The 21,613-nt window shown below is 45.0% G+C and overlaps 1 protein-coding gene across 2 annotated transcripts in view; it reads left to right on the plus strand.

The window, feature by feature from the left end:
* The window catches only part of LOC140714251 (glutamine--fructose-6-phosphate aminotransferase [isomerizing] 1-like), a 108,742-nt gene that overhangs the window by 79,727 nt on the left and 7,402 nt on the right, over positions 1-21,613 (plus strand). For both annotated transcript variants that reach the window (XM_073025295.1, XM_073025296.1), the window contains exons 13-15: positions 7,029-7,149; positions 13,450-13,607; positions 21,365-21,479. In XM_073025295.1, the coding sequence (XP_072881396.1) occupies positions 7,029-7,149; positions 13,450-13,607; positions 21,365-21,479 (394 nt within the window). The remainder of the gene's footprint in view (positions 1-7,028; positions 7,150-13,449; positions 13,608-21,364; positions 21,480-21,613) is intronic.

The following is a 21,613-nucleotide window of genomic DNA, read 5'->3' on the forward strand; positions in this document are numbered from 1 at the left end:
TTGCAGGCACAAAGTATTTTCAAACCTGAATGATTTCCTGCAAGTGTGTGCAGGAGATCAGCCATCAATACCAGACTTAAGGTTAGAAACCCTAACCTCGGGTTGAGCAGAGTAGTAACTGGGTGAGCAAGTGAAGATAAGAGCAGAATCGGGCCATTCAGCCCATTGAGTCTGCTCTCCCATTTGATCAATACTGATTTCTTTTCCCTCCCAACCCCATTCTCCCCATAACATTTGATGCCCTTGTCAACCTTCACTTTAAATTACTTAAAGGCTTGGCCTTCAGAGCTGTCTGTGGCAATGAATTCCACAGATACACCCTCATCTAGCCAGAGTGGATGGTGAAAGGGTTGGGAGAGTGAGCGGAGAAAGGATTAGATGGGGTTTGGGCAAATGGGTGGGGGTTTTTGAGTTGGTGGGTGGTGAAGGGATTGTGTCAGGCTTGATTAAAGGTGATGGTTGGTAGGAGGGGAAGGAATTGAGTTGGGGTGGGCAGGTTTCTGTAGATTTCTGAGGATGGCGAAGGGGGATGGTGTCGGGACTCGGAATACTAGAGAAGGGAGAGGAGGACGAGTGTTTGGTATTCGGAGGGGCGTGCACGGTGCTGACTGAAGTGATGTGTTAGCAGTAATTTATTGCAGTTCTCTATCTGGAGTCTGTCTCACACAGCTGGCATCCCCTGTTGTCTAATGGTGACAAATTGTCTCCTGACTGAAAAAGGCTGGGCGGGGAGGTGTTTAACGCAGAACTGTGCCGCATATTGACAGGCTGCACACCTCATTAATCCTGTTTGATTCTAATGAGGCAATTATCTCTCCAGAAATTGAATTCATATGTAAATTGTAGCGCTGTCAAGCCCTGCACCATTGCTGCTCCCCCCACAAACCAGCACCTCCCCAGACACCCAGTATTGCCCCAAGCGGAGCAGAGCTTGCTGTGTGATAATTGTGCAACTGTACTCCTGATGTTGGCCTTTTGGTTGCTTATTTACACCACAAGTTGCACAGCAGAAATGAAGTTGGCCATTTGCTCTTTAGTCGTGCTCCCTGATGTAATCAGCTCCTGTCTGCATTTGGAAGCTTTCTTGGAACATGTGAAACCACTCAGTGAATGAGGAGGTGGCTTGTCTTGGCTAAAACTGTAGTGAATTTTGGGAAGAACTAGCAATTGTTGGCACAGATCCAGTTTCCTTCTCTAGTGTTTCTTTGAGGGTCCCTGTGCAGCTTGCTTTCCCGAGAGACACTCTGCCGGTTTCCCAGACAGTCCGAAACAAATCCATGATCCGTCCCCAAGGACTTATTAGGCCAGAAGCAGAGTCAATGAGTAATGCATCACAGAAACACAATCCAGGCCTTACTCTCTTCATGCTGCTGCCATTGCGAAGGAGATACCGGAGCCATAGATCGCACACCACCAGGTTCAGGAACAGTTATTACCCTTACACCATCAAGCTCCTGAACTAGTGTGGATAACTTCACTCACCTCAATACTGAACTGATTCCACAACTTTCCAGGTCTTTTCAACTCATGTTCTCGGTATTATTTATTTATTATGATTTTTTTTTTTGTAGTTGCGCAGTTTGTCTTTTTCACATTGGTTGTTTGTCAGACTTCATGCGCAATTTTTCATTGATTCTTTTGTATTTATTTATTCTACTGTGAATTCCCACATAAAAATTTCAAACCAGTATGTGGCATCATAAATGTACTTCGATCATTTTACTTTGAACTTTGAAAAAGGCTATTCAGCCCAACTTGCCCATGCTGACTAAGATGCCCCACGTAAGCCAGTCCTGTTTGTCAGTGTTTGTTCTGTCTATGTACCCATCCAAGTGTCTCTTAAATGTTACTATTGTATCTGCCCCATCCGCATCCTCTGCAGCTCAATCCACATAGACACACACACTGCAAGAAAGAAATCTTCCCCTCTCACATTAAATTATATCCTCTAGTGTTTTATACCCCTTTCCTGAGGAAAAAGACTGTGTGAGTTCAACCGATCTGTGCCCCTTATGAGTTTAGAGTTGCTGAAGGGGGGGGGGGGGGGGAGTACAGATGTTGCAATCCTGACACAAAAACCGATCGCTATGAACACTCAACAAGTTCAGCAGCAGCTGTGGATACAGAAATGGAGCTAACGTTTCAGATCAATGAACTGAAGAAGGGTCAATGACCTGAAAAGTTAACTCTGTTTCTCTCTTCACGGATACTCTCCACCTGGCTGAGTGCATTCTGCAACATGCTTAAGGTGACAACAGTTCATGGTTCAGGATGGTTGTCTTTGCTCAGGATAAAATAAAAATTGCAGTTTATAAGTAAGTACTAAAACAGGGTAAAGCAACTGGTATGGGTGGGGTGGAGAAGAGTGTTGGTGGATGGGATGGTGGGGGTGGGGAACGGTGTTGGTGGATGGGACGGTGGGGTGGGGAAGGGTGTTGGTGGAAGGGATGGTGGGGGTGGGGAAGGGTGTTGGTGGATGGGACGGTGGAGTGGGGAAGGGTGTTGGAGGATGGGATGGTGGAGTGGGGAAGGGTGTTGGTGGAGTGGGGAAGGGTGTTGGTGGATGGGATGGTGGGGGTGGGGAAGGGTGTTGGTGGATGTGATGGTGGAGTGGGGAAGGGTGTTGGTGGATGGGATGGTGGGGGTGGGGAAGGGTGTTGGTGGATGGGACGGTGGGGTGGGGAAGGGTGTTGGTGGAAGGGATGGTGGGGGTGGGGAAGGGTGTTGGTGGATGGGACGGTGGAGTGGGGAAGGGTGTTGGAGGATGGGATGGTGGAGTGGGGAAGGGTGTTGGTGGGGTGGGGAAGGGTGTTGGTGGATGTGATGGTGGAGTGGGGAAGAGTGTTGGTGGATGGGACCGTGGAGTGGGGAAGGGTGTTGGTGGATGGGATGGTGGAGTGGGGAAGAGTGTTGGTGGATGGGACGGTGGGGGTGGGGAAGGGTGTTGGTGGATGGGATGGTAGGGGTGGGGAAGGGTGTTGGTGGATGTGATGGTGGAGTGGGGAAGGGTGTTGGTGGATGGGACCGTGGAGTGGGGAAGGGTGTTGGTGGATGTGATGGTGGGGGTGGGGAAGGGTGTTGGTGGATGGGATGGTGGGGGTGGGGAAGGGTGTTGGTGGACGTGATGGTGGAGTGGGGAAGGGTGTTGGTGGATGGGACTGTGGGGTGGGGAAGGGTGTTGGTGGATGTGACGGTGGGGTGGGGAAGGGTGTTGGTGGATGGGACTGTGGGGTGGGGAAGGGTGTTGGTGGATGGGATGGTGGGGGTGGGGAAGGGTGTTGATGGATGGGACTGTGGGGGTGGGGAAGGGTGTTGGTGGATGGGACTGTGGGGTGGGGAAGGGTGTTGGTGGATGGGATGGTGGGGGTGGGGAAGGGTGTTGGTGGATGGGACTGTGGAGTGGGGATGGGTGTTGGTGAATGGGATGGTGGGGGTGGGGAAGGGTGTTGGTGGATGGGACTGTGGGGTGGGGAAGGGTGTTGGTGGATGTGATGGTGGGGGTGGGGAAGGGTGTTGGTGGATGTGACGGTGGGGTGGAGAAGGGTGTTGGTGGATGGGACGGTGGGGTGGGGACGGGTGTTGGTGTATGGGACGGTGGAGTGGGGAAGGGTGTTGGTGGATGGGACGGTGGGGTGGGGACGGGTGTTGGTGGATGGGACGGTGGAGTGGGGAAGGGTGTTGGTGGATGGGATGGTGAGGTGGGGAAGGGTGTTGGTGGATGGGATGGTGGAGTGGGGAAGGGTGTTGGTGGATGGGATGGTGGGGGTGGGGAAGGGTGTTGGTGGATGGGATGGTGGAGTGGGGAAGGGTGTTGGTGGATGGGATGGTGGGGTGGGGAAGGGTGTTGGTGGATGGGATGGTGGGGTGGGGAAGGGTGTTGGTGGATGGGATGGTGGGGGTGGGGAAGGGTGTTGGTGGATGTGATGGTGGGGTGGGGAAGGGTGTTTGTTGGTGGATGTGATGGTGGAGTGGGGAAGGGTGTTGGTGCATGGGATGTTGGAGTGGGGAAGGGTGTTGGTGGATGGGATGGTGGGGGTGGGGAAGGGTGTTGGTGTTGGTGGATGTGATGGTGGGGTTGGGGCCAGGTGTTGGTGGATGGGATGGTGGGGTGGGGTGGGGAAGGGTGTTTGTTGGTGGATGGGATGGTGGAGGTGGGTAAGGGTGTTTGTTGGTGGATGGGATGGTGATGGTGGAGGTGGGTAAGGATGTTTGTTGATGGATGGGATGGTGGGGGTGGGGACGGGTGTTGGTGGATGGGATGGTGGGGGTGGGGACGGGTGTTGGTGGATGGGATGGTGGGGTGGGGAAGGCTGTTGGATGGGATGGTGGGGGTGGGTAAGGATGTTTGTTGGTGGATGGGGGTGGGGAAGGGTGTTGGTGGATGTGATGGTGGAGTGGGGAAGGGTGTTGGTGGATGTGATGGTGGGGTTGGGGCCAGGTGTTGGTGGATGGGATGGTGGGGGTGGGGACGGGTGTTGGTGGATGGGATGGTGGGGGTGGGGAAGGGTGTTGGTGGATGGGACGGTGGGGTGGGGAAGGGTGTTGGTGGATGGGATGGTGGGGGTGGGGAAGGGTGTTGGCGGATGTGATGGTGGGGTGGGGAAGGGTGTTGGTGGATGTGATGGTGGGGTTGGGGCCAGGTGTTGGTGGATGGGATGGTGGGGGTGGGGAAGGGTGTTGGTGGATGGGATGGTGGGGTGGGGAAGGGTGTTGGTGGATGGGATGGTGGGGGTGGGGAAGGGTGTTGGTGGATGGGATGGTGGGGGTGGGGACGGGTGTTGGTGGATGGGATGGTGGGGGTGGGGACGGGTGTTGGTGGATGGGATGGTGGGGGTGGGTAAGGATGTTTGTTGGTGGATGGGGGTGGGTAAGGGTGTTTGTTGGTGGATGGGCTGCTTTGTTCCGGATGGTTTCTCACAAAGTAGAGTTAAATGTGGTAGGGCCTACCAATCTTTATGAATCATAAGAGTACTACAGTGCAGAAACAAGCTCTTCTGCCCATTTAGTCCATGCTAAACTGTTAACCTGCCTAGTCCCATTGACCTGCACCTGGACCATAGCTGTCCATACCCCTCCCATCCACGTACCTATCCAAATTTCTCTTAAATGTTGAGATCGAACCCACATCCACTTCTTCCGCTGTCTTCCACCAGTGTCCCTTCTGTCAGAATGTAGACAGTGGTCTGTGGAGATGGGCGTGATTCAATAACCTAAGGGTTGAAGGTGCCAGATGATAACGTTTGGTGTTCTTTCCTCCTTTCTAAACTGCAAGTGATCTCTGCTTCTGGGAAGCCGCCCAGGACAAAGCAACACTACATATTTGTTCCCTCCACTGCCGACACGTACTGATCACGGTGTGTACTGTCCACAAAATGTGCTGTATTACTTGCCCAGGTTGCTCTTGGCAGCACCTCCCAATGCTGACGGTCCACCACCAGGTGCAACCAAAGCAGCAGGCTCATGGGAGAGCCACCATCTGCGGCTTCCCTCCAGGTTGTCTTGTACCCTTATCCAGAAATGTCACCAGTACTTCATCTGTGCGTCACTTCACTGTAATAACGATAGCTGCTGCAGCAGCGATGCCCAGCTCTTGAGAAGTGAATTTGCCAGTTGCTCGATGAACACATCCTACATTTCTTCCTTTTCTCTACTGAATCTGAGCAAGAAGGAGAACGGTGTGGTGATCCGCTCGCCATGTAACATGTTTCTGTGGCCTGTGAATTTAATTCACCAGAGAAAAAACATTAAATGTAAATAATAAACAACATTTTGTATCTCAAAGCAGTTAAAACACCAGCGTCATGTATAAAAACGATTTAATAATGTGCATTTGTGTAGTGCCTTTTACAACCCTAGGATATCCTAAAGTTTTTAGGAACTTTTTGAAATGTAGTGACTGCTGTAGTGTAGCAAAATGTTGTTCATACCTTAAGTCCTACAAAAAATTAATGAGGCAAACAGTTTTAGTGATGATATTTGGGAGAGCTTGGCTACTCCATCCAAAGGGGGGGGGGGGGGGTACGGGTCTTGGGTTTATTGTCACTTACAAAGGCACTTCTGACAATGTAGCTCTCTCAGTATTTTCCTGACAATTCGATCTGTGTCGTATGCTTCACTTTGTGGGGCAGAGTTTCAGATGAATTATGAAGGCACCAGATTGGAACACCCAGCTGATGTTGAATTAGCTGAGATGTGGTAGGTGCCATCTTGAGGTTGTGTGGCAAGGGGACATGATTCCTATTCTTGATCGTTTGTCCAGAACGTGCCACTTTGCAGGACGGAAAGAAAAGGCTGTAAATTGTATTGGATGTGATGTTCCACATGGTTCAATAGTTCAGCCAAAAATAGAAATCTGAGCTAAACAAATTTACATGAAAACTACAATACAAATACATTTTCAGGAGTCAAACATGTTTGTTGCAATTTTTGAAATGGTATTGTGTTAACAAAAAGGCACTTCCATGGGACTTGCATGAGAAATTGTTATTGAGTCACAAAGTCAGTGATACAGCACAGAAGCCACCATGTCAGCACAGAGAATAAAGCATGAATCCTTTTTTCATTTCTTCTCCACACATTCCATCACCTGCCACTCGTTCGTACACTGCGGACACTTAATGCAGATTAACCCCGAGCAGCCTGCAGATTGTTGGGATGTGGGAGGAAAGCAAAGTATCTCCAGAGGAAATCCACAGGGGGCACATGCAGACTCCACACAGACATTGACCTATGGGGCAGTGGCTGTACTAAATCCTCTGTGTGAAATGTACTCCCTTGGGCAAGTATATCCCAGGATGAAAGTTGCAGACACTGTTCTGGGGATGATCTTGCTGTAACTCTGTGAATTATGGCAATATTTTTCTTTGTTGCCAACATAACATTTGCCTTTCTAATTGCTTGATATTGGCGTGCAAGCCCCTTTGCACATCCACTCTTGGTAATTGCTTTTAGAAGCAATTCCTTTTTCTGTTTAACCAACATGATTACAGTTGACACGACATCTTCCTGTTCCCTGATTCCTCTTTCAGACACGACAGATCCTAGAGGAGCTGACTGAGCTGCCGGTTATGGTGGAACTTTCCAGCGATTTCCTGGATCGCAGTACACCTGTTTTCCGGGACGACGTCTGCTTTTTCCTCAGCCAGTCAGGTATGACATAGCATTTGTGAAATGTGTTTCTAAATGTACTGTTATTTGCTGGACAGCTGAACAATGTCAGCATTCAGTGACCAAATTTTGGTTGTCCCTGAGGAAGTGGTGGCAAGTCTGAGGAAGTGGACCTGCCTCACCTCATTCTTCCTTGTGATCTGATGTCAATGCGGGGGCTTGCCAAGTCACTTCATAGGGCAGTTAGGAGCTTGGATTGGAATCCCATATGGATCCAATAGACGTTCATCTCACCTGTGCTTCATGTTGCCAGATTATTGCAGAGACGTCGGAGAGGGTTCGGAGGAATTTCATGAGAATGATTCCAGGAATGAAAGGCTTGTCATTTGAGGAGAAATTGATGGCCTTTACTCATTGGGTTTTGAAGAATGAGGAGGGTTCTCATTGAAACCTATTGAGTGTTGAAAGGCCTAGATAGAATGGATGTTTCCTATGGTTGGGGAGTTTAGGACCAGAGGGCAGAGCCTCAGAATAGAGGGGTGTCCATTTGGAATGGAGATGTGGAGGAATTTCTTTAGGCACGGGGTGGTGAATCTGGAATTCGTTGTCACAGATGCTGTATTGGTCATGGGGTGAATTTAAAATGGAGGTTGATTCTTGATTAGTCAGGGCATCAAAGGTTATTGGGAGAAGGCAGGAGGTTGAGAGGGAAACTGGATCAGCCACAATGAAATGGCAGAGCAGACACGAGTGGCCTAAATTTGTCCCTATGTCTTATGGTCTTATGCTCAAACTGAGTCCAACTTCCCAAACTCTACTGTGGAATTTGAACCGATCTCCTGTGCATGGCTCTGGCTTGGGAAAATCTCAACAACAAACAGGTGTGTTGCTGGGCTGGTATAGCAGAGGGCCAGACTTCAGGTGTAGAGAGGGTAAGTAGCTGCCTGATGCCCACCCACTGGGTGAGGAGTTTACTGTCCACTGCCCTGGACAAAGTTGATTAATCTGGGGGCATTGTGAAGTGTTCCCCAGGACCTTACTGGTGAACTGAACTCCATTTTCTTCTGAGTTTGTTTACATTCTGCTGAAATTCTTTTAGCTTGTTGAAAATAAAAACTGTCTTTGAATCAGTTAGATAACAGACTGAACGACGTGTGTTTTGCTGGAGGCAGTCACCCATGAAGATCCACGTACGGTATCTCACTAGTTCCCAGCTTCATTTAGAAACCGTAGTTACCGTAGATTCCGGACTACAGAGCGCACCTGATTTTAAGCCGCTGGCTCTAATTTTAGAAATAAAATCATTTTTTTAATTGTAAAGGCCGCACCGGATTTTAGGCCGCACCGGATTTTCGGCCGCAGGTGTCCCACGTTGTAATATGAGATATTTACACAGAAAGATATTACACGTGAGGATTTTTTTAACTTTTAATTAAATCCATATGGTAACAAAAACAAATACATATTGCAAATGCTTTTTTTCGAACCGTGCCCGTACGCGGCTACTTTTAAATATACGTTGCGTATACTTCTTTACTGAACAACATTCCAATATCTCCTAACGACTGGTAAAAAAATATATATATTGCAGCCTACCAGGAAAAGTTATTGATTGCCTTTAACTTAAAAGCAGAGTTCGCTCAGATCCAAAGCCGCTCGCGTAATGCGCTCCCCCCCTCCGTCCCGTTTCATCGCAAACCGGCATTTAAAAGCAGCTTTCGCTCGGATCCAAAGCCGCTCGCGTAATGCGCTCCCCCCCTCCGTCCCGTTTCATCGCAAACCGGCATTTAAAAGCAGAGTTCGCTCAGATCCAAAGCCGCTCGCGTAATGCGCTCCCTCCCTCCGTCCCGTTTCATCGCAAACCGGCATTTTCCCACAAGACACCGCGAAACCGGGTGTGACGTCATAGCATCCCGCGATGTAGTACAGAAAACAAATATAGTTTAAACTAACTAGGCAGCACAATGCTTCGAGTGTTTTCCATGTTGATGAGGGTGAGTACAAATGACTGATTTACAATAATTTAATTGTGAAAGTGCGCTTGATTTATCGTACAATTTCATTGGACCTCTGTGAACTACTCATCAATTTTATTGGTCTACTGTTACGAGGCAAAATGTTTACGAGGCGGCATGAAAAAAACCATGCATTAGCCGCTTCGGATTATTGGCCGCAAAGTTCAAAGCTGTTCAAAATGTGGGAAAAAAGTAGCGGCTTAAAATCCGGAATCTACGGTACTTCCATTCTTATCCGTGCTGTTTTCTTTATCATAAGATATCGTGCACTACCGTGACATTTTTTCTCTTACTTTTGAAATATTTGGTGAGGCCAGATTTGATGTGAGATGGCACAGCTTGTTACTGATATGTAATCCCAATCTCTGGTGCCATCTCTGTGGGTTTCTCATCCCCCCCCATCATTTACCAAACTTGTATGTTAAAATGTCTTTGTAAATTGCTCCCAGTTGGAATGCGATTGATAAAATTTGCAAAAACTGAAGAGAGAGTAGATTACTGTAGGATGCTTGAATTGCAGGTATGGGTGGGCGGGGAGATGTGTTCAATGGTATTTTTTCATGCTGTGTGACACTCCACGACGCTAATGTCAGTTACCCAGAGAAAGTGGTGGTGATTCAATCTGAATAGTCACGAAGTCCCAACATATCATCCAGCAGAGTGGCCAGGTAGTTTGGGCCTTGGCACCAAGGTAGTTTCAAAATTGTCATTACAACCCCCAATCATTGTCTATTGGAGTATGTGGAATATAGAAGAGTTCAGTGGAGTCATCTTGAAGGACTTTAAACCACCTGGATTTTTATGACAATCAAATAGCTCCAGAATGAGAAAGTGTGTTCCCAATGGTCTGGCTGGTCAGTACTCAGAAGGTTCTTGACTGGTCCCAGGGCAGGTACACACAAGCCAGTTCTTCTGAGGTGACTGTGGATTTCCCATGATTGGCTTGCCACGGTTGCTTTACAGTTTGGGACATAGAACATTAGAGTATAGGAACAAGCCCTCAGTCTGATTGTACTGAACATGATGTCAAATTAACTCTTTAATGCGTGCTCACGATCCATATCGTTGCCTATTCACACACTCTTCTAATAGTCTCTTAAACACCACTGATGTATCTGCGTCCACCATACCCCTGGCCAGCCATCCCAGGCACCTACCACTCTCTCTAAAAATTGCCCCACACATCTCTTAAACTTTCCCCTATCTTGCCTCAAATACACATTCACCAGTCTTCAATGTATAGTTACTGTTATGGCTCATTAAAGTGGGCCCTAACATCCATTGGAGGTGGGTGTGGACTCCAGCTCTCAATATAGCTTACAATATAGAAAAAGACCATTGAAATGATGCTGCCTCTCATAGCAATTCCATTCTGCCACTCATTTTCCTCTCTCAACTATGCACCAAGTTCTCCCTCATTCTCCTAGCACCCCATACATTAGGGCCAGTTTACAGTCACCAATTAACTTACCAACTTATGACCCAGATGAGCTATTAAACATGTAGATCTTAAACATGCTGCTGAATTACTTACCAACCTCATCAAAACCTTTTATAATTTAATTATTGCCGTCGGCTCTCTCTCTCTCTCTCTCTCTCGACTTAACATACACAAGATGGTGGAGGAACTCAGCAGGTCAGGCACCAACTATGGAAATGAATAAACAGTTGACGTTTCAGGCCATGACCCTTCTTCAGTACTGAGAAGGAAGAGGGAAGATGCCTGGATAAAAAAAGGTGGGGTGGGGAGGGGAAGGAGGCTAGCTGGAAGGTGATGGGCAAAGCCAGGTGGCTGGGAAAGGTCAAGGGCTAGAGAAGAAAGAATCTTATAGGGAAGGAGAGTGGACCATAGGAGAAGGGGAAGGAGGAGGCGACCCGGGGGAAGTAATAGGCAGATGAGAAGAAGTAACATGTCAGAATGGGGAATAGAGGAAAGGGAGAGGAGGAGTTTTGTTCACCAGAAGAAGAAATTGATATTCATACTATCGGGTTGGAGGATACCCAGACAGAATATAGTCTGTTTCAATAAAAAGGAGCTTACCTTCACTGACCTCACAACTATCTGTCCGTTTGATTTAACTTGAGTGGCATTGGAATATGTGCATGTCTTCCCATTGTATGCGGGTGCAGGAATGCACTGGTAGTTTATAAGTTGCCTTATCTGGCGAGTGTGTTGTCAGGGTTTGTGAACTGTGAGATATTTAGTCTCTACAAACCAGATGCAGATTTGGATCCTGATGCAAACCACCCCAATGCAAAAAATATTCAGGACATAGTTGTTGTAGTCTTGTACTGCTGAGAGCAATCTGGTACATTAAATGTTGCTGCTCTGATACAAAGGCAGAATCCTAGCTTGTATTTATGTGCCTTGGGCTTCAGTAACTTGAACCCAACTGTTAAAAGGTTAACTGGTAGTCAGCCTGTTGAATGAAAGCTCAGTTCCCAATTCTCTGTGGAGCACAACAGGATTAGTTAATTATTTGAAGTGGAGGGAGATAAAACATATCAGATCGATTGTGGCACTGTGGCGAATGTGAATGTGGCTGATTGATCGTGTGGTAAATCAATTGGGCCTCCTTGGTCTGGGAGGCGCTCTCTTTCGGCGCAGGCTTCCACGTATGTATGTTTTGTATCTCGGTGGGCCCACTTCATCACTCCCACGCTGTGTTGCCCAGAGTGTGCCATTGCTCACATGACTCAGTAAAAACATTTACTTGTACTGCTCAGTTGTTGTTTTGCTCCACACAATATGTGAGAGTAAAGGGATATAGGATCACCCTGTCTTCCCAACAGACGCTGCTTACTGTGTGACCTACTGGATATCAGCCCTGTCTGTTGTTAAAATTGGACATAATTTCTCTTTCCTTTTATGCCAGTTTATTTTTGCACCTTTCCCTTTTGTTTGGATACTTTTCTGTGTAGTGAGTGTATTGGTGAAAGTGATGTGCCAGCTGCTCTCACTTGTCAACATAGCCATTGAATTTAAGATGTCTATTCTATAAATTGGACTGCCTTAAAGATCCTTGATATTAAACCTTAAGAGATAGGAGCAGAATTAAGGCACTCAGCCCTTTGAGTCTGCACTGCCATTCGATCATGGCTGATTTATTATCCCTCTCAACCCCATTCACCTGCCTTCTCCCCATAACATTTGATACCCTGACTAATCAAGGACCTATCAACCTCCGCTTTAAACATACTCAAAGACTTGGCCTCCACAGCTGTCCGTGGCAATGAATTGCCCAGATTCACCAACCTCTGTCTAAAGAAATTCCTCCTCATCTCTGTTCTACAGGGATGTTCTACTATTCTGAGGCTGTGCTGTCCATTCCTGGGCTCACCAACTATAGGAAATATCAGCTCCACATCCACTCTGTCTATGCCTTTCAATATTCAAACAAATCTTTCTTGTCATAAATTGGAAATATCATTAGCATTTTTATGAGGATGTTCTATTGGCTTTTTCAGAATCAGCATCTTAGCCAGTCCCTTGGGGTTGAGGTTGAATTATTGCTTCAGTTCTGTGGGTTTAAAGGTAACTAAGGCCAGTGAGAGAGAGTCTCCCCCACAGATGGGGCAGGAGGTGTCTGATGGTTTAGGCAGGTGGAGAGCTTGTGAAAGGGTCACAGAAAATTGAACAAAGACATTGATGCCATTATTTGCTTTAGATAATATATATTAAATTATTGGATGTTAATTCAAAAAGTTTTAAGCTTTCATTTTAAAGTTGCCTAATTATTTCACTTTATTCCTGAATCTAATCTTTACAGAGCTAAATTATATATGTGTGTGTGTATATGTATGTATATGCGCATATATATATGTGTGTGTATGTGATATGTATTTTTATAAATCAAATGATAGATTATTCAAGATATTTCATACAAAATAGTTTGTATTGATTCATGAAATTAGGCACTTGCTTGGTCTCATGCTGTCTAAGTTCTTACTGCATATCCAAGTCTGTCTTTTTACTGATTTTAAGCTCGGAAATATACTGTCCCATCTAAAAAAAACTTATGGATTTTCTTGAATGAATCCCTCTGCCAGTTCTGCTCTGGGGGATTCCTTAAAACCTATTGCAGACTTTATTCCCTTCCCCTTTATTGTTCCTGGTGTCACATGTTTTTGATGACGTTGCTTTCAACATGGAACGCTAAAGGTCCAAGTTTGTTGGTGTGGTGCGATTTCTCTATTAGTTGATTATTTGGTTTGCATCCTGCACTGTTGCTGAATGTTTTACATCAGGGACTGGGATTCAGTGGCTGATGAAATACCCCAGCAGTGCGTTTTGATCTCAGTCATGTATCCGTTCTTTGCTCTGCAGGTGAAACTGCCGACACTTTAATGGCCTTGAGGTATTGTAAAGGGAGACGAGCCCTAACTGTTGGCATCACCAACACAGTGGGCAGCTCAATCTCCCGCGAAACTGACTGCGGTGTTCATGTCAACGCTGGACCGGAAATTGGTGTGGCCAGCACAAAGGTAGGACGTTAGACCAGCTCTAAGCTGTGTGGATATCCTATGATAGTTTTGAAGCAAATTGCACAGGGCAGAACCCAGTTAATTTGGGAGCTCTTTAGAAGAATTGAGAGGGGATTTAATTTAGACTGGTAGTGTGGCGGATGCTTTTCCTGACTGGGGGTGAGGGAGTGGGAGTGTTGCGTTACAAGGCAAGGCGTTTGGGAATGAGATACTGTGTGGTGGTATTTATGTGATGTGAATGAGCAAGTGCAGCAGGCAGTGAAGAAGTGTTGGCCTTTATTACAAAGGGAATTGAGTACAAGAGCAAGGAAATCCTCTTGCATTTGTACAGAGCCCTGGTGAGACCACACCTGGAGTATTGTGTACAGTTTTGGTCTCCAGGGTTAAGGAAGGACATCCTGGCTGTAGAGGAAGTGCAGTGTAGATTCATGAGGTTAATTCCTGGGATGTCTGGACTGTCTTACACAGAGAGGTTAGAGAGACTGGGCTTGTACACGCTGGAATTAAGGAGATTGAGAGGGTTCTCAATTGAACCATATAAGATTGAAACATATAAGATTATTAAGGGATTGGACAAGATAGAGGCAGGAAATATGTTCCAGATGCTGGGAGAGTCCAGTACCAGAGGGCATGGTTTGAGAATAAGGGGTAGGTCATTTAGGACAGAGTTAAGGAAAAACTTCTTCTCCCAGAGAGTTGTGGGGGTCTGGAATGCACTGCCTCGGAAGGTAGTGGAGGCCAATTCTCTGGATGCTTTCAAGAAGGAGCTAGATAGGTATCTTATGGATAGGGGAATCAAGGGATATGGGGACAAGGCAGGAACCGGGTATTGATAGTAGATGATCAGCCATGATCTCAAAATGGCGGTGCAGGCTCGAAGGGCCGAATGGTCTACTGCTGCACCTATTGTCTATTGTCTATTTATGTACTGAAGATGAAAGTTGTAAAACCCAGGTTGTTGAATATATTAAAGACGATTCATAAATTCCTGAAGGGACATGGAATCCAGGAGCATGGGGAGGGTAAGAGAACTTGGTGATGAGATGGATCATTTTGAAGTTGGAGTGTAAGCTCAACAGACTGAGTGGCCTACTCCTGGCATTTTCCGTGTATGTTAAACCTGGAGATCCAGCTGTGTATGATCATTGGGTTTGTGCTTTATGTACAGTTAAATTGTGAAGATTGTTGAATAGAATCCATAATCTGCCAATTAAAACATTGTCTCTTTACCAACCTCAACTGTACCCTATATAATTATGCACACCATTATTTTATCGCCCAATAGCCTCTCTCACAAGAGAACAATCCTACTACTTCCACACGCTCCTCATGAATGAGGCCCTTTGTAGACACAGTTCCAACATGTCCTCTCGATGGCCTCCCAAAGCCAGAGATGCTTCTTAGAATGTGACATGCTAAATCGGATGCAATATTCTACTTGATTCCTAATTTCTCTACCTCACTAGTTTGCTTTTGCATTCCTTGTGTCTATAAAATCTTGGATTCTGTTCATTTTAAAAGCAAATAGGGGATTTAAGTTCAGCTTATTAAATATGATCTGGAATTCAGCATGGCGAAAGTACTAGGTGATCATTAAATTACCAGACTGCTGTTAAAAACACATCTGTTTCGTTGCTGCCCTTACCTGGTTTGTCTATAAGTGGCTGAAAATACCCAGTGTGTTTAACCCTTAATTGTCCCCTGAAGTAGTTGAGCACAATTCCAGCTTTACTCACAACCTGTGAAGAAACGAAACAAAATTGCTCCGAACGTGCACACTCCACACAGATGAGGCAATCTCCAAATCGGTGAGGCAGTGGCTCCAGTACTTGCACTGCTTTGCTGCTTTGGTTGATCTGTCCATTGTCAGTGTATGAGATAACATTTGAGGAGGAACGGAGGCTGCAGCACTGAAGAAAAGGTAATCCCATGCCTCACACCGGGCTGAGGGGCTGAGCAGATTCTTTAAACAACCATCCCTGAGGTGGTTTATTACTCCTGTTCTATCAACTTACAGATCATTGTGATGGGCACACTGACTCAGACCACACTCCTAACATGGTGCTCTGCACATTTCTGGAGTTGGATGATTACACGTCCTTCCTGTTGCCAGAAGATTATTAGAGTACAAGTATTCAGAAGTTGGGGGGGACGTCACGTGATGACGTAGGATCGAGACGCTGGAACCCAGCTCTCCCGTAAAATGTTAATAAATTAATGTCTAAATGAAGAAAAGTTAGTCAGTACCTTCTAAAAGTTACTTATAAACCACTCTGGATTGTGTCAAGCTATGCCTCAAAGAAGGAAGATGAAGAAAACTAATACCGGGAAGACTACGCAAGTTGGAACGAGAACAAGGCCCATGTCTACCGAGGAACCGCGGTCTCAGGTACATTGTACCGCCGGCGATACAGAACAGGAGACCGCGGCAACATTGGCCATTCCTAAAGGGAAGGGCCATCGTGAACTGCGCAAACGCAAGGATGGAGCATGCGCAAACGGGAGCAACAAAAACTATAAAGCCCAGCTACCACTGCAACTGAAAGTGATAGCGAATCGGAGGGAGAGTCAAGTGTCTCGGAAGGATCAGATGAAGAAGAAGTTAAAAGTCCTTCTAGAAATATAGAAAAAACTTTGAGGCAAATAATGCGTAAATTAGACACATTAATAGTAATTAAAAATAATCAAAAAATACTCGAAAAAAAATGACCAAAATGAAGATTATGCTTGATAAAATGACAAAGAGACAGGAAAAAATGGAAAAAAGAATTACGGACTTGGAAACTACAACGGAGGACATGGTTGAAAGAATGGACAAAATAGAAAATGAAAATGCTGCTTGGGCATCAGAAAGAAAACAATTTATGGAAAAAATTGATAAGCTTGAAAATTTCAGTAGACGAAATAATATTAAAATTGTTGGACTTAAAGAAGATATAGAAGGAGAAGATCCAATAAATTTTTTTCAAAAATGGATCCCTGAAAAATTGGAAATGGAAGGAGAAAATCCAATTGAGATCAAAAGGGCTCATAGATCCTTAAGGTCAAGACCTCGAGCTGATCAAAACCCACGATCAATTTTGAAAAATGCTTACGATACCAAGACAAAGAAAAGATCCTGAAGGCCGCTGCCCAAAGTGCCAAAAATAGAAACAGGCCATTGATGATAGCAGGGAAACCAGTTCTTTTTTATCCTGATATAAGTTACAACCTGTTGAAGAGAAAGAAGGAATTTAACCCAGTGAAAAAAGCCTTATGGGTAAAGGGTTATAAATTTACAATGCGTCATCCAGCAACACTGATAATTTTTTTGGAGGAAAAAAATTTTTTCCCGATTATCGAAAAGCGGAGGAGTTTGTACAAGAACTTCCATCTATTCGCTAATTACACATAGAGGCTTCCAAACGTAATGGATTAAAGATGAAGATAGACCCAATGAACAGAAGTGATGGACATTTATGGATATTATAGAAGAGAAAAGCAAAATTTTAGAAATACTAAATGAGAATAGTATATTTTTTTTCTCTTCTTATACATATACTTTTTTGTGTTGCGGGGGGGCTGGGGAGCTTTGGATCGGTTACTGCGGGATTCACGTGTATAATCATGGCGGTTGCCATGACCCGTACAGCAGAGGGGGGTAATGTTGTGTTTTTTTTCCACAACATTAGTAGGGGGGTATTTTGTTTTTTTCTTTATATTTTAATTTTCTTCTATCTTTTTGCCTGGATGATTGGTGGGGACACACATAGCAACATGGAGATTTTTATAAAGATTTCCCAGGATACCAAGTATTCAGAAGTAAGCAAATCTTGGCATGGTCCACATTGAGTGGTCTAAACATCAGAAATGTGCCTGAATGTGCTCGATGCAAGTAGCCCTGCGGATTCATGGGAAACAAGACTTGTACACAATACAACCCTGATACCCCACTCTGAAACCTAAACAACTATGCAGTCACAACTCTCCACCCACAAAAAGATCTTGAAATGCTCTGCAGACAACTTATTTATTCAAAGGTAGCTACTAGTATTGTTGATAAGTGCAGCAGCCAAATTGGTGCCTGTTCCAAGATAGTTGTAAAATGGTTTTGGATAGCAGTAGATAAAGGCCAGGAGCTCCAGCCATGTCTGGCAGTGGAAAGATTGTTCATGACCTCATTCGGATGTACCATTCCCTCAGAACTACTCTGGGATGGTATAAATTGCATACTTGGATTGTGGCTTAACCACAACATCCTGATGCAGAACGGAAGTACAGTGATGTAATTTCTGCAAGATCAGTTTTTGGCTTTTTATCCTTTAGCTGGGCACAATACTCCCATTATCGTCATATTCCATTTTTTAAAAAAAAGATCAGAGTTGGCTTTAAGATTCTGCGTTGCTTCTGAATGATAAAGGAAACGGGGAACTGCTGAAAGTAACGTCGGACTAATGTAAAGGATTAAGAATTGCACTGAAGATTACGGTAAACAGGTGGTGTAGTAAGTTTTAGCATCCAATGAAAGGAAGACGAATTGGAAACTTTTTGGAAGGAATTTAACCTCTTGGAATTGGTTATGGTGGTATCCCATATTTTACCATGTATCCTGTGCGTAAAGGACCCAATATGTAAGTATTATGATGGATGTGGATTGATTAAGGGTAGTCAGCATGGCTTTGTGCATGTTAGGTCATGACTAACCAATCTCCTGGAGTTTTTCGAGAAAGTTACTAGGAAAGTGGATGAAGGCAAGGCAGTGGATGGTGTCTACATAGACTTTAGTAAGGCATTTGACAAGGTCCCACATAGGAGGCTGATTAAGAGGGTTCAGTCATTCGGCATTCAGAACCAGGTAGTAAGTTGGATGAGACATTGTGGAAGAACCCAGAGAGAGATAGTAGAGGGTTGCCTCTCTAATTGGAGGCCCGTGACTAGTAGTGTGCTGCAGGGATCAGTGCTGGGTCCTTCATTGTTTGTCATCTATAATGTGGTTAACTGGACCAGCAAATTTGTGGATGACACCAAAATTGGTGGTGTATTGGACAGCGAGGAAGGATATCATGGCTTGCAGAGGGATCTGCATCAGCTGGAAAAATTGGCTGAAAAATGGCAGATGGAATTTAATGCAGACAAGTGTCAGGTATTGCACTTTGGTAGGACCAACTAGATCTTACAGCGAATGGTAGGGCACTGAAGAGTGTGGTTGAACAAAGGGATCTGGAAATACAGGTCTGTAATTTGTTGAAAGTGGCGTTTCGGGTAGATAGGGTCATAAAGAAAGGTTTTGGCACATTGGCCTTCATAGATCAATGTATTGAGTACAGGAGATGGGTTGATATTGTTATGAACATGCCACAACTCTGAGGGGCCGAAGGGTACAATGTAGCCCCCTCCTTTTTGAGAATCGCAAGATCGCTATTAATTCAGGTCTGAGGACCCAGGAAATGAAAGAGAGAATCCTCAAGGGTTTGGAATGTGTGTCTTGCCCTCAGCGAGACAAAGCCACGGATACCGGCCATTGTCTCTTGGAGACGGAATTGTGTATTGAGTACTGTACTATTCATTGAAGCCCTCAGGGAATGACCAGAGTGGGCTGGTTGAGGGATTGCATCATCCCAACCTGACTGACATCTGAGACCCCGTGAGTAAGGATAAAAGTGGGTCTGGGGAACAACCCCTTTAGACGCACCAGGAGAAACGCTAGAAATCCCGTGACAACGTTTAATGGCGACAGCCGGTGGGGGGCCCGCGTGCGTCCTTTTCCAGTTGCCTCGGAATTGGCGGGCCTTACCACGGAAGAATGGCTTTAGCTAAAAGGAGAAACCAACACCAACGGAACTCTGGAAGGATCGACATCATAAAAAGGAAAAGCTGGCAAGTTCTAAAAATCTGTCTCTTGACTCCAACCAAAGACTGCAGCTTGAATGAACTTGAGTGACTTTTATATTTCCATCGGACAATACATTATCCCCTAGACAACGATAGAGCTTATTTCTTATTGATTATTATTATACCCGCACTTTTAGAGTTAGTATTGACAACGTATATTATCTGTATGTTTGCATTGATATTATTTTTGTGTATTTTTATCAATAAATACTGTTAAAAATAGTACCATCAGACTTCAACGGACCTCTCTATCTTTGCTGGTAAGTGACCCAGTTACGGGGTTCGTAACAATATGTTGAAGTTGTATAAGACGTTGATGAGGCTTAATTTAGAATATTGTGTGCAGTTTTGGTCACCTACCTACAGAGAAGATGTAAACAATGTTGAAAGAGTACTGAGAAAGTTCACAAGGCTGCTGCTGGGTCTGAAGGACCTGAGCTATAAGGAAAGATTGAAGAGGTTAGGACTGTATTGCTTCGAAAGTAGAAGATTGAGAGGAGATTTGATAGAGCTGTACAAAATTATGAGGGGCATAGATAGGGTAAATTCAAGCAGGCTTTTTCCACTGAGGTTGGGTGGGACTACAACCTGAGGTTATGGGTTAAGGGTGAAAGGTGAGAAGTACAAGGGGAATATGAGGAAAAACTTGTACACTCAGAGGGTTGTGAGAGTGTAGAATGACCTGTCAGCACAAGTGGTGCATCCGAGCTCGATTTCAATGTCTAAGAGCAGTTTGGATACTTCATGGATGATAGGGATATGGAGGGTTATGGTTCTGGAGCAGGTCAATGAGAGTAGGCAGTGTAAATGGTTTTGGCATGGACTCAGATGGGTCTGTTTCACTGCTGTACTTCTCTAGCATTCTAATCAGTAATCTTCCTATTAGAACATGGTAAATTAGTATTCCCATTGAATCTGAAGGAAACCAGTTGGGCCTTACTCTGTAATTCTTGTCCAGTTGCTCTATAGTCTTTGTGGCTAGATTGTACTCAGTGAGCAAAATAGCCAGGAAGTGGTCTGATGATCTTCTGGGGAAAGTTTTCTCTGAACCAAGGATTTGAAGTCATAAGATAAAACATCTGTGAATGGGTCATTATTCTTTCTTCTGAGAAAATGATTGCTACAGCTTAAATGAAAAATAGCTGCCACACGTGGACACTTTGAGGACTTGTATGCAGACAATACTGCAGCTGGAGTCTTTCTCTGTAATTTGCTGTATCACTGTAGAATTATAATGAGTGCCCTCCATTTATTATTGCCCTTTTCTAGTTCTCATATACTCCTCTGGTTCTGAGCCTTTTGAAACAAGCTCCACTTAGGATCGGAATCAGAATCAGGTTTAATATCACCTGCATATGTTGTGAAATTTGTTAACTTAGTGGCAGCACTACGATGCGATACATGATAATATAGAAAGAACATAAGTCAATTACGGTAAGTATATATGTATATTAAATTGTTAAATTAAAAATAGTGCAAAAACAGAAATAATAAAAATAACAAAATGCTGGAGGAACTCAGCAGGCCAGCAGGATCTATAATAAAAGTGAGGTGTGTTCATGGGTTCAATGTCCATTCAGGAGTCTGTCCGTGTACTGAGTGTGTGCGGATTTCTGAAATACTACCATATATTTGATACCTCTGTAGCCGGTGATCAGCCGGAAGGTATGAAGACAGCAGAATGAGAGAGCAACTTGGGTTTTAATTACATTCCAAATAATGGTTTTGCTGTTTTATGGGGAAATGCTTTAACCAGATGGAGGGTTTTATGGATTCTATGAAGGATATGATTTACTGGCCAGCCACCTTATTTTCCCTGATAAGCTCTGACATTGGACTTGTTGTGGGGGATCAGACCAGTCTCAATTAACTCATCTACTCCGCAGGTCTACACAAGCCAGTTTGTGGCCCTGGTAATGTTTGCTCTCCTGATATCAGAAGACCGAATATCTATGCAGAAAAGACGAAGGGAGATCATTCAGGGTCTCCAGGCTCTACCAGGTAATCTGAGCTGGAAAGAGAATCTACCCCGTATAATCACAAGGGTGTATCTCGGGAGGGGGTGTAGTTTGGGTTGCTGTGCTGCAGTGTTGTAAAGAAGTGCAGTTATGTTTGTTCAAATTTTTCAAAAGTAC

Source organism: Hemitrygon akajei, chromosome 21 (genome assembly GCF_048418815.1).
Source record: "Hemitrygon akajei chromosome 21, sHemAka1.3, whole genome shotgun sequence".
Taxonomy (NCBI): Eukaryota; Metazoa; Chordata; class Chondrichthyes; order Myliobatiformes; family Dasyatidae; genus Hemitrygon; species Hemitrygon akajei.